Here is a 13,349-nt window from a genome sequence, read left to right as displayed (position 1 = left end):
TTTCCTCCCTGATGTTTCCTGCAGATTGGAGGTGGTTACCAAACACAACTATTTGTGTAAGTGTAAGAGGATTTCAGTTACACAATAACAGCTGCAACGTTTGCTCTTGCAGAAAGTCATCATTCTCCAGGTAATTCTTATTACTTGAAGAGATAAACAAATGCTGGTAGTTATTAATGAATTATTGGGGCTGTTGCAGCTGGACCCATTGTGGGTCTTGCTTCACCCCTGAGTTCTGCAGCTTATCGGCGGGAACTGGGACTCAAACCCAATGTTCCTGGCTATAACACCAATAATCATTTTTTCCCTCTTTTTCTTTTCTTTTACTTTCAAACACACTGCAAACTTGAAAAAAATTGTACAGTGTATGCCCATATACTTACCTCTTACATTTTACTATATTGTTTTATCATATATCTTTCCATCTACCCATCCCTCTTCTGTTTTATTTTTTAATGCGTTTCGAAGTAAATTGCAGACATCCCTAATCTTTTTGAATAACTTTATCGAGACAATTCATATGCAATACATTTCACCCATTTAAAACATACAAATCAGTGGTGTTTAGTATATTCACAGATATATGCAACCATCACCATATTCACTGTTAGGACATTTTCATCAACCTCCAATCTTCCCAACCCTGTCCCAGCCCCTAAGCAACCATTTATCTTTCTGTCTCTGTAGATTTCCCTATTCTGAATATTTCATATACGTGGAGTCATACGATTTGGCGTCCTTTCTGACTGGTATCTTTTACTAGCCGAGTATTTTCAAAGCTCATCCATGTTATAGCATGTGTCATTCATTTCTTTTTCTTTCCAAATAATATTCCATTGTATGAACACACCACATTTTGTTGATCCATTCATCAGTTGATGGACATTGAGTTGTTTCCGCTTTTTTGCTGTTGTGAACATTCATGTACAAGTTTTTGTGTGGAAATAAGTTTTCATTTCTCTTTGGTGTATAGTAATTCTATGGTTAGCTTTTTTAGGAACTGCCAAAGTGTTTTTCAAAGCATTTGCACCATATTACGTGTCCACTAACAATATACCAAGGTTTGAATTTCCTCACATCTTTACCAACACTTGTTATTATCTCCTTTTTTATTGTAGGTCCATAATCTTTTTTTTTAATTAAATATTACTTTATATAGTGGCTGGAACAATACCAGTGTGGCTAAGAATCTTTTTTTTTTAAGATTTTGTTGGGGAAGGGAAACAGTATGTTTTCGTGGGACCCATCAGCTCCAAGTCAAGTCATTGCCCTTCAGTCTAGCTGTGGAGGGCACAGCTCAGCTCTAAGTCCAGTCACCATTTTCAATCTTAGTTGCAGGGGGCGCAGCCCTCCATCCCATGCGGGAGTCAAACCAGCAACCTTGTTGTTAAGAGCACGCCCTCTAATGAACTGAGCTATTCTTCTGCCCCTCGGCAGCTCAGCTCAAGGTGTCATATTCAATCTTAGTTGCAGAGGGTGCAGCTCACTGGCCCTTGTGGGAATCGAACCCGCAGCTCTATTGCTCAGAGCTCGTGCTTTAACCAACTGAGCCATCTGGCCGCCCCAGGTCCATAATCTTTTTATTACACTCCTCCTCCCATTGACTCTACCTTGACATCAAAATCTAAACCATCGTATCAGTGTAGTATTGTCCAGCTCCCTTTGTAGCTATGTGATTTGGATCAACTATAGATCTGACTCTTACGCATACAAGGAGTTAGCTTATCTGGGCTTCTTGCGTAGTTTCAAAGTGGTATCACAGTGTGGAGATTAACAATTTGGGTTTTAAAGTCAAACGACCTGGATTCAGATTTTTGCTGTGTGCTTGGGCAAGTCACTTTACCTCACTGAGCTTCAGTTTCCTCACCTGTAGAGTGCAGATAATACCTAATACCTCCCTGGGGTTGTGGAAATGAATTTGCATGATAGGCATTGAATAAATGGTAGCTCTGCTGCTGTTACTTTTTAATCTGTTCTAATGGTATATGGGAGCCATGTTTAACATCAAATAAGATTCCCCAACATTCCTGAAAGACTATACAATTTGTGGGCCAAGAGGTTGGGGCAGTAGCCTGTGGAAGCCAAAGATGTCACATGGGTCTGCTGTCCTCAGCGTGCAGTCCGGTTGCGACCACCCTGCCACCAACATCAGTCCTTAGCTTAGGAGAGTTCTTTGCTGCCAGACCCAGCCTTTCCCTAAACCCAAGGGACTGACATATTGGGACACATTCTTTAAAATGCCTCTCTAGTGAGGAGAGAGAATGATAAAAATCATCAAACACTAAAAGCACCACAAAAAAGTGGACTTAAATTCATAAAAACACAATATATTACCATAATATTGAGGCATTTGGTAGAAAATCAATTCCAGAGGTGGTACCTGTTTCCGAGCACATGCTCTGGGCAGCAGATGATTGAAAAGGCAGAATCGCAGAGAATATCTGCCCTAGTTACAGACAAAAGGTGGAAACACTTTCTGATCACTCTGTTCAGTCACTTTAGTAACAGTTTCATCACGAAAGAAAGCAGTACAGATTCCTATCAAGGATAAAGGAGAACTAAATAGGATTCAGTAACATAGTTAAAAGGGTCAGTCTGTGCCTTTAAAAAAAAATCCTTGTTTCTTAGAGAAGGAATGAAGTTTAAGGATCTAGTTATTTATCACATAATTATTGGAAGGGAGAATGTTGGCAATGCTGCAACATAAAAATTACCTTAAACTTCCATGTATTTCTTAAAAGTTTGTGTACTGTAGATGTTAAACACAAGGGAAAGGGGGGGATAGTTTTAAATGTTTGAGTTCTAGCATTTTTATTTTTTTTAATACGCAGCCCTCGGAGGCTCATGTGCTAGCGTTAGGTGTGTGCTCGCTGAGCGGTGCTCAGTGGCAGCGTCTTCTGTTGGGATGAGCCCTCTGTCTGACAGAGAGGCTTCCATTCTAGTCACCGTAAGGTGGGGACGTGTTTATTCTTTCCTTTCTAGTCTTTCTCCTACCTGTGTAGCTAGCTCTGTTTGACTCCTGGGACTCCACACACAGCCTCTCCCGCTCTGCCCTCCTCACTTCTACCTGATAACTCATTTTCCTAACACACTGTTCCTCATGTCACCCTCTCCCCTCAGCAGTCTGCTTTGAGCCCGGGTATTGTCTATTCCAGAACCTCCACTCCCGTGTCTACCTTTTAAGACCAGATTTCCTTTTTCCCCCCTCCAACCTAGATCCACCATTTCACTTATCCTGTACATTCCTACCTCCTGCCCTTTACCCAGGTTCTTTTCCACCTGGAATCTCTGATCTCATCCTTTAAACTTGTTCCAATCCTGCTGGTCCTTAGATGCCCTGCCCAGGTTCCATCTGTATGTAAACTTTCTTATATGTAGTCCTAGGTGCTAGAGATACAAGGTAATTAAAATGAATTAAAATCCCTGCTCCCAGAGAATCTCATCTCCCTTCATTCTCCCTCTTTTTTACTTAGTTATAGCCACACTGGCCTACTTTGTGTCCTTGAAACCTGCCAAGCTAGTTCCCACCTTGAGAACTTCGTACTTGCTGTTCCTTGTGCTTTAAGATGCCCCTCCATCTTCACCAGGCTTGTTCGTATCATCATTCAATTTCCAGCTCTCTGTGTTGAAGAGCATTGAACAGGGAAGAGGCCTTCCCTGACATTTCCAGCTTAACCAGCCTCCGGGCACTGTGCTGTACACCCCTAGTGTTCTTATTTGTTTTATTTATCCACATCTGCAGTCATCTTGTTTTTTCTGCCTCCTACCTCCTCTCCCCCTCCTCCCACTTTAAAACGTAAACTCCTGAGGACAAAGTTTTCTTGTGTTGTTTATCACAGTTTCCTAGTATTTTGAACATATCAGGCACACAGCAGGCTTTCAGTAAATATTTGTGGACTGAGATGTCCCAGACCCTGTGCTTCGCCACGGGAATGATGGGCTGTGATCATGAACATCCAGGTGAGTGACCTGTCCAGTGTCAGAAGCTACTGGTGACTGCTGGCTCAGTTTCCATTTACGTGCTGTTTATCTTTTGATGAGACCTGGTAAAGTGTACCCCAGTTTTTGCCTCTCCCATATGCTACTCAGAACAGAGTAAGAACTGCCTCATTTATTATTGAGGTTTGCTCAAAGCTAACTGGGGCTGCTTGCTTCACTGCAAATACTATATGTTGAGAAGAATGTGGAAGAGCCACATTGCTGCTACGACATGGCCCTGTGATCAGCTGTCCATTCCAGAGACACGCTGTAGCCACCAGCATGCCCTGTTAGCCCCGGCCACTCTGTTTCTTTGTGCTTTTATTTTCTTCCTTTGCAGAATGAGTTTTGGGGATTGTATGTGAATAATACCAGGAAAAATACAGAATGCCTACAATTTTAACTTTTCCCCCCTTCTTAGATGTGAACGATTAGAAGAACAACTAAATGACCTAACAGAGCTCCACCAGAATGAAATCTTGAACTTGAAACAGGAGTTGGCCAGCATGGAAGAGAAAATTGCATATCAGTCCTATGAACGGGCCCGGGACATCCAGGTTAGTGTGAAAGATCAGGTATAAAAGCAAAATATTAACAGAAAATAGAATGGTGGTTCCCCAGGGCTGGGGAGTTGGGGGGATTATTGCTTAATGGACACAGAGTTTCAGTTTTACAAGAGGAAAAGAGCTATGAGATGGATGGTAGTGATGATTGTACAACAGTATGAATGTATTTAATACCACTGAACTGTACTTAACTTAACTTAAAAATGGTTAAAGTGATAAATTTTATGTTATGTATTTTACCACAATAAAGAAAAAGGAGGGCAGATGGGTGGCTCAGTTGGTTGGAGCGCGTCCTCTCAACCACAAGGTTGCCAGTTTGACTCTGGCAAGGGATGGTGGGCTGTGCCCCCTGCAACTGGCAACGGCAACTGGACCTGGAGCTGAGCTGCGCCCTCCACAACTAAGACTGAAAGGACAAACAATTTGACTTGGAAAAAGTCCTGGAAGTACACACTGTTCCCCAATAAAGTTCTGTTCCCCTTCCCAATTAAAAAAAAAATCTTAAAAAAAAAAGAAAAAGGAATGAAGTACTGATACATTCTATATAACATGTATGAATCTGGAAAACATGCTCAGTGAAAGAAACCACTCACAAAATGTCATATAGTGTATGATTCCATTTATATGAAGTGTCTAGAATAAGCGAATCTATGGAGACAGAAAGTAGGTTGCCAGTGGGTGTGAGAAGAGGTAGTAGGGAGTAATAGCTAAGGGGTAGGGGTGACAAGAATGTTCTGGAATTTTGATAGTGATGGTTGTACAACATTGTGAATTTACTAAATGTCACTGAATTGTACACTTTAAAATGGTAAGTTTTATATTATGTGTATTTTACCACAATGAAAAGAAGTTTAGAAAAAGATGGGAAGGATAGCGTATCAAAAGAAGTGAATACCAATTGTAATTCACCTGCTCTTCAAGTGAGGTGCATTTCTCAAATATCTGTCCCATTTGGAGGCGGTATGTTTGCTTTCAATCTTGGGAAATGTTTGTCAGGATCACAGTGGTCTCAGTCTATGGAAAACCACATGCATCACCTGTTAGTTACTGCTTCAAGATCTGCTCTGACAAGTCTCATGGCCAAGTCTCCTCTATCTTCTCCTTCTATGGCAAAGGGGGCTTTTGTCCTAGCTTCCAAATCTAAACCTTTTACAGGCATATTGCCAGGCAGCTTGTGAGAAATACAAGAGACAGTAATATTTAGAGGGCTGGTGGCCCTCTAGTTTGTTCTGTGGGAAAATAGAATATTTAACTTTTTCTCATTACAATTGGGAGGTGTTTCTAAGGGAACAGTTGGTGGTTTCATATGAAGGCATCTTGAAATTAGTCTTAGAGAAGGGAAGCAGTCCAGAAAAGCTGTATTATAGTAGCCTAAAAGAATCCAGAATGTCTACATCATTTGCCCAGCTGCCATCTTCTCCAGGCCCCTGAATTCTGTTTTAGGTTTTTGCCCCAAGATCATAGTGAGCTGAGAAGTATCCATTGTCTGTCCATTCTCTAGCTAGCTTCAGTCTGAAGTTGCCTGGCCTTCACTTCAAATCCTAGGAAACCAGGACTCACTGAAACCAAGACAAGAAAAACCCAGGGCTTGAATTTTGGAGGGTATCTGACCATAGCTAAGGAAATAGGTTATGGCCTCTGAGTGTTATAGTTAATTTCACAAAGGTCATGGTCTTGATGGGAGCTGATCACTTGTAATGTTTGGTTAATATTTGGGCATAATGTCCTCTTTACAGAGATCAACCTTAAAAAGAGGAGCATACTTAAAAAGAGAGCAGGGAGCCCTTTACACTGACGTGTCAGGGATTTACTTGCCTTGAAAAGCACCAGGTAGTGTGTGAGAGGATGTCCAAAGGATATTCACCTCTCCATTGTTATAGTGGAAGCGTGGGAGCAAAATCTCTCCATTAAGGAACTGGCTGAATAAATTGTGACATCCATACTATGAAATGATAGTATGTAGCAGTTAAAAAGAATGAGGTGGATCTCTATGTATTGACCTGGGGAGATCACCAAGAGTCACTGTTGCGTGAAAAAGGCGAGTTGTGGATCCGTTCCTGTAGTGTGATACTATTTATATTAAAATGGAAAGTCAAAAACAATTCCTTGCATTTCCCTAGGCAGACATGTGTATACACTTAAACACACGTGAAAGGATGAGCACACACCACACTGACAGTATTACTTCAAGAGCAGGGACTAGAATTGAGGAAAATATCAAGAGAGATTGTGTCCTATTTGAAAATTTTTTAATGTTGTGCAAGTATATGTGTCCTGTGCAACTTAATAATTTTTAAATGAAAAAGAGAAACAAAATCATATATTTGAGGTCTTGTCGTCAAAATGTTCAAGACCAAACCTAACTGAGAGCACTGCTTCCCCTGTGAACCGTCCCACAGGAATGCAATGGAGGGCAGTTGAGGTGAATAATAATTACTGGAATAGTGAGTTATGCATTTGGCCTCTCACAGTCAAGACTCTAGCTTACTTGTTTGCTTGTTTGTAACAAAAATTAGATTCTATTTGAAATCATGTATCACAGAGTAGATTACTGGCCTAAAGGTTACCACACCTTCGGAAAATATTTGCAGAAAAGACAGTGGCTGAATCCATCTAAGCATTCATTTTATAAAAATTAAAATGTATTGGGGTATAATGTATTGGTTAATAGCATTATATAAATTTCAGGTGTACAACATTATAATACATCATCTGTGTACTCTTATTTTGTGTGTTCACCACCAGAAGTCTAGTCTCCTTCCCTCCACTTGTATTTTACCCCCGTTACCGTATTCTTTCTCCCCCAACCCCCCTACTCGTAACCACCACCCGTTGTCTGGATCTGTGAGTGTTTGTTTGTTATATTCATTTGTTGTTTTTTGTTTTGTGTCCCACATATGAATGAAATTATATGGTTCCTATCCTTTTGCATCTGACTTTCACTTAGCATAATACTCTCAAGATCCATCCATGTTGTTATAAATGGAAATAGTTCATCTTTCTTATGGCTGAGTAATATTCCATTGTATGTATGTATCACATCTTCTTTATCCAATCATCCGTCAAAGGATACTTGGGTTGTTTGCATGTCTTTGCTATTGCAATTAATACTGCAACTGACATAGGGGTACGTACAGCTTTACAAATAAGTGTTTTCAAAATTTTCAGGTACATATCCAGAAGAGGGATTGCTGGGTCAATTCCTTAATTTTTTGAGGAACCTCCATACTATTTTCCATAGTGGCCGACCAATTTACACTCCCACCAGCTGTGTACGAGGGTTTTCTTTTCTCCACATCCTTTCCAGCACTTGTTATTTCTTGTCTTATTGATAATAGCCAATTCTAATGGATGTGAGGTGGTACCTCTTTGTAGTTTTGAATTGCATTTCTGTTATAGCTAGTGACATTGGGCATTTTTTCGTGTATCTGTTGGCATCTGTATGTCTTTCTTGGAAAAGTGTCTATTCAGGTCTTCTGCCCATTTTTTAATCGGGTAGTTTATTTTTACCTTGTTGAGTTTTATGAGTTCTTTGGAGTCAAGTTCACAAATACCCGTCTGATACCAAGGTCCCTAAGATTAGTGCCTATGTTTTCTTCTACATATCTTATTGTTTCAGGTCTTATATTCAAACTTTTTTATCTATTTTGAGTTAATTTTTATGTATGGTGTCAGATAGCTGTCTAGTTTCATTTGTTTGCATGCAGCTTTTAGTTGTCCTAACCCCATTTATTGATGACTTTCCTTTCTTCATTGTATGTATTTGTCTCCTTTGTTGAAAATTAGTTGCATATATATGTGTGGGTTTATCTCTGGGCTCTCACTTCTGTTCCATTGGTCTGTATGTCTGTTTCTCTGCCACTACCATAGTGTTTTGATAACTGTAGCTTTGTAGTATATTTGGAAGAGTGTTATATCTCCAGCTTTGTTCTTTTTTCTCAGGATTGCTTTGGCTATTTGGTGTCTTTCTGTGGTTCCATACAAATTTGAGGGTTTTTTGGTTCTATTTCTGTGAGAGATAACTAGTGGGATTTTGGTAGGGATTGCATTAAGTCTATATATTTCTTTAGGTAATATGGTTTTTTAACAATGTTAATTCTTCCAAACCATGAACACTGAATATCTTTCCATTTCTTTGTCTTCTTCAATTTCTTTCAGCAATGTCTTGTAGTTTTCAGTGTACAGGTCCTTCACCTCTTTTAAGTTTATTCCTAGGGTTTTTATCCTTCTTGTTGAGAAAGTAAATGGAATTGTTTTCTTTATTTCTGTTTCTTTTTTTTTTTTCTCAGTTCCAGTTTAATAGAAACTACAAAAGATCAAAAGTGATGCCTCACTACTGTACACATCAATTGGTCTGCCTCATAGCAAAGTTCAGGCCATTTCCTCCACAGGAATAAAGGCCTGTCTATCCCATACCACATCTGGGCTAAATCTAAGGACTTGTGTTTTAAGCATGACAGTAGTACAAGAGGTTTTGTCCCATGGCTATCCACTAACCCAGCACTCATTTCTGCTTAGAGAAATATTCTTTGCTCTTCTGGACATCAGGCTTGATGGTACCACTGCCAGGCTTCCAACCAGCTGGGCACACTTCTCCATGTTTGTCAGTGAACTGGAAGGCCTGAACTAATCTCAGAGTCTCATCCACAGAGCGGCCGACAGGGAGGTCATTCACAGTGATCTACCGAAGAATACCTTTATCATCAGTGATAAAGAGGCCCCTGAACGAGATGCCTTCATCAGCCTTTAAGACCCCATAGTCCTGAGCAATGGTGCTCTTGGGGTCTGACACCAAGGGAATGTTCATGGGTCCCAGTCCTCCTTGTTTCTTGGGTGTGTTGATCCATGCCAGGTGACAGAAGTGAGAATCCACAGAGGCACCAATCACTTGGCAGTTGAGTTTCTTAAATTCTTCTGCCCTATCACTGAAAGCAATGATCTCCGTGGGGCACACAAAGGTAAAGTCAAGAGGGTAAAAGAAGAACACAACATATTTTCCTTTGTATTCAGATAGACTGATATCTTTGAACTGACCATCTGGCATAACAGCTGTAGCTTTGAAGTTGGGGGCAGGGTGCCCAATGTTAGCATTTCCTGAAGACATCTTGCTATCAGCAGCTCTAAGGCACCAAAACCAGTCAGGAAGAGGACCTATTTCTGTTTCTGATACTTCGTTGCTGGTATAAAGGAGTACAACAGATTTCTGTATGTTGATTTTTGTCTCCTGCACCTTTACTATATCTATTGTTTCCCATAGTTTTTTCATGGAGTCTTTAGGGTTTTCTATACAGAGAATCTTGCCAACTCTAAATGATGACAGTTTTACTTCTTCATTCTCAATTTGGATGCCTTTTATTTCTTTCTCTTACCTGACTGCTGCAGCCAGGACTTCCAATGCTGTGTTGAATAGCAGTGGGAAAGTGGGCGTCCTGGTCTTGTTCCTTCCTGATCTTAGAGGAAAAGCTTTCAGTTTTTCACAATTGAGTATATTAGCTGAGGGTTTGTCATACATGGCCTCATGTATAGAGGCACTTTCCTTCTGTACCCATTTTATGAGTGTCTTTATTATAAGTGGGCGTTGTACCTTGTCAGATGCCTTTTCTGTATCTATGATCATGGGATCTTTATCTTTTATTTTGTTACTGTGCTGTATTGATTGATTTGCATATGTTGACCCATCCTTGCATCCCTGCAACGAACCTCACTTGATCGTGATGTATATTTTTAATGTTGTGTATTCCATTTGCTAGTATTTTGTTTAGGGTTTTTGCATTTATGTTTATCAGAGACATTGGTCTGTAATTTCCTTTTGTAGTGTGTTCTTGCCTGGTTTTGATATCAGAGTAATGTTTCCTTTTAAAACGAGTTACGAAGTATTCCCTCCTTTGAATTTTTTGGAAGAATTACAGGTATTGAATGTTCTTTAAATATTTGGTAGAATTCACCAGTGAAGTCATCTGGTCTTAAGCTTTTGTTTTTGGAGGAGGCTTTTGATTGCTATTTCAATTTCCTTACTAGTTATCAGCCTATTTAGGTTTTCCAGTTTTTCATGTTTCAGTCTAGGAAGGTTATATATTTCTAAGAATTTGTCCATTTCTTCTAGGTTATTGAATTTGATAGCATATCGCCTTTCATAGTATTCTTGTATAATCCTTTGTATTTCTGTAGCGTCCATTGTAACTTCTCTTTCATTTCTGATTTTATTTATTTGAGTCGTGTCTCTTTTTTCCTTAGTGAATCTTGCCAGAGCCTTGTCAATTTTATTTCCTTTCAAATAACCAGCTCTTTATTTTATTAATTTTTTCTATGTTTTTTCCTATTTCCTTTATTTATAATAAAAGGAAATTTTATTTCCTTCCTTCTCCTGACTTTGGGCTGTTTGTTCTTCTTGTTCTAGTTCTTTAAGATGTAATGTTAGATTATTTGAGATTTTTCTTGTTTCTTGAGGTAGGCGTATAATGCTGTAAACTTCCCTCTTAGTTCCACTTTTTGCTGCATACCAAAAATTTTGTTATATTTTCATTTGTCTCACCCAGTATTTTCAGTAGCATGTTGTTTAATCTCCACATATTCATGTTGTTTCCAGTTTTCTTAAAGTTAATTTCCAGTTTTATACAGTTGTGATATACTTGGTATGATTTCAGTCTACTTAAATTTATTGATACTGGTTTTATGCCCCAACACCTGGTCTGTCCTTGAGAATGTTCCATGTGTACTTCAGAAAAATGTCATTTTGGAATGGAAAGTTCTATAAATATCAAATATATCTTTTGCTCTAATATGTCATTAAAGACTGATATTTCCTTGTTGACTTTCTGTTTGACAATCTGTCCATTGCTCTCAATGGGATATTCAGGTCCCCTACTATAATTGTGTTTTGTCAGTTTCTCCTTTTAGGTCTGCTAGTAATTGCTAAGTGTTGTGTTTTCTTGATGAATTGCCGCCTTTAGCATTATAAAATATCCATCTTTATCTTTTGTTACCTTTTTTATCTTGAAATCTGTTTTATCTAAGTATGGCTACACCCACTTTTCTCTGGCTGCCATTTGCTTGGACTGTCGCCTTCCACTCCTTCACTTTGAGCCTGTGTTTGTCATTGTAGCTGAGATGGGTATCCTGAAGGCAACATATAGTTGGGTCTCGTTTTTTTAGTCCATCCCGCTACTCTGTGCCTTTTGATTGGTAAGTTCCATCCATTTACATTTAGGGTGATTATTGATATATGAGGCCTTAACTACAGCCATTTTATCTTTTGTTTTCTAGTTCTGTCTCTCCATTGTTTCTTTTCCGTTGTGTTTCTGTCTGCTATTTTAGTTTGGTAGTTTTCTATGATTTTTCTTCTGTTTCCTTTTTTTCCTCCAAGATGTTATGTGTGTCACAGCTCTAGCTTTTTTTGTGTGTAGTTACCATTAGGTTTATGTAAAAAAATTAAGTTTCATACATACAGTAGTCCTTTTTCTTATGATTGCATCTTATCTTCATTTACCTGTGCAAATTCAGTCCTTTTCTTCTTCCCCTTTTATGTTTTTGTTGTCAGAAATCATCCCTTTTTATCCTGTGCATTCGTTTTCAAATTGCAGAACTTATTTTTTAAGTTAAGCTTTTTTTCTCCTTTAACCTTTATTCTATAATTGTTTAATACTCTGTTCTTAAACAGAGTTGCAAATTCCTGCTTCTGTCTGTTTGTCTCTTACTCAAAGTTTTATGTACTTTGTCTTTCTATTTTTGTTTCAGATAGAAGAGTTCCTTTCAACATTTCTTGTAATGCAAGTCGTATGGTAAAGTCCTTCGGCTGTTGTTTGTCTGGGAAAGCCTTTGTCTTTCATATCTAAAGGATACTTTTGCTGGATATTTTATTCTTGACTGGTGGCTTCTCTCTTTCAGTATTTTGAGTATTTCATTCCACTCTCTCCTAGCTTGTAGGGTTTCTGCAAAAAAAAAAAAAAAAGAAAAAGAAAAAGTCTGATGGTAATCTAATGGAGTTTCCTTTGTAAGTTACAGTCTTTTTTCCCCTGGCTGCCTTGCCAATCCTTTGTCATTAACTTTTGACAGCTTTAATATATTGTGTCTTAGAAACAATCTTTTTGCATTAAGATAATTAGGTGTTCCGTTAGTTTCTTGAATTCGAAAGTCCAACTGTCTCCACAGGTTTGGGAAGTTCTCGATTATTTGTTTGAATAGACTTTCTGTTCCCTTCACCCTCTCTTCTTCTGGTATGCCTATTATCCATGTGTTGCTCTTTCTAATGGAATCAGATAATTCTCAAAGAATTCCTTCATTTTTAAAAAATTCTTAGTTCTCTCTCTTCTTCCTCCTGGGTCATTTCTAGGTTTAGGTTTCTGTCTTTGAGCTTGCTAATTCCTTCTTCCATCTGGTCTGCTCTGTTTCCAGTGCTCTCTAATACATTCTGCATCATTTATGTTGAGTTCTTCAGGTCTAGGAGTACTTTACTTAGGAATACGTATTCCTAAGTAAAGTACTCTTGTTGTTCATTAATTTTCTTCCTGAGTTTATTGAACTACCTTTCTCAGTTCTCTTGTTGTCTTGTTGAGCTTCTTCATACCTGCAAACTTAACTTCTCTATCATTAAATCACAGTCTTCTGTGACTTTGAGTTTGGTTTCCAGTAGACTTTTCATTTCCTTTCTGTGCTCCCATGTTACCTTGGTTGTTCATGGAATTTGATGGATTATTTCTCTGTGCATTTGAGGTAATAGGCTCTTTTCTTGTTTAAACACTGTTTTGCTTTCAACAATTCAAGTTGGTAGGTAGGATACTTTCTTTTGTTTTCTAGTAGATGGTGTTA

At 38.8% G+C, this 13,349-nt stretch overlaps 1 protein-coding gene and 1 pseudogene across 19 annotated transcripts in view; one reads left to right on the top strand and one right to left on the bottom strand.

Moving 5' to 3' along the window:
* TMCC1 (transmembrane and coiled-coil domain family 1) overlaps nucleotides 1–13,349 on the top strand; it is a 180,000-nt gene that overhangs the window by 160,374 nt on the left and 6,277 nt on the right. For all 18 annotated transcript variants that reach the window (XR_013994921.1, XM_081073151.1, XM_081073146.1 and 15 more), the window contains one exon: nucleotides 4,400–4,535. Coding sequence is in view for 17 of the 18 variants with exons in the window: in XM_081073151.1 (XP_080929277.1) it covers nucleotides 4,400–4,535 (136 nt within the window). In the remaining variant the exon portion in view is untranslated. The remainder of the gene's footprint in view (nucleotides 1–4,399; nucleotides 4,536–13,349) is intronic.
* LOC308507580 (peroxiredoxin-1-like) lies at nucleotides 8,827–9,671 on the bottom strand (annotated as a pseudogene). The gene has a single exon. The product of its transcript is annotated as a peroxiredoxin-1-like (transcript).

The sequence above is a fragment of the Rhinolophus hipposideros genome (assembly GCF_964194185.1).
Source record: "Rhinolophus hipposideros genome assembly, chromosome: 14".
NCBI lineage: Eukaryota > Metazoa > Chordata > Mammalia > Chiroptera > Rhinolophidae > Rhinolophus > Rhinolophus hipposideros.
The sequence above is the reverse complement of the archived record's forward strand: the minus strand, read 5'-3'. Positions and strand labels throughout refer to the sequence as shown.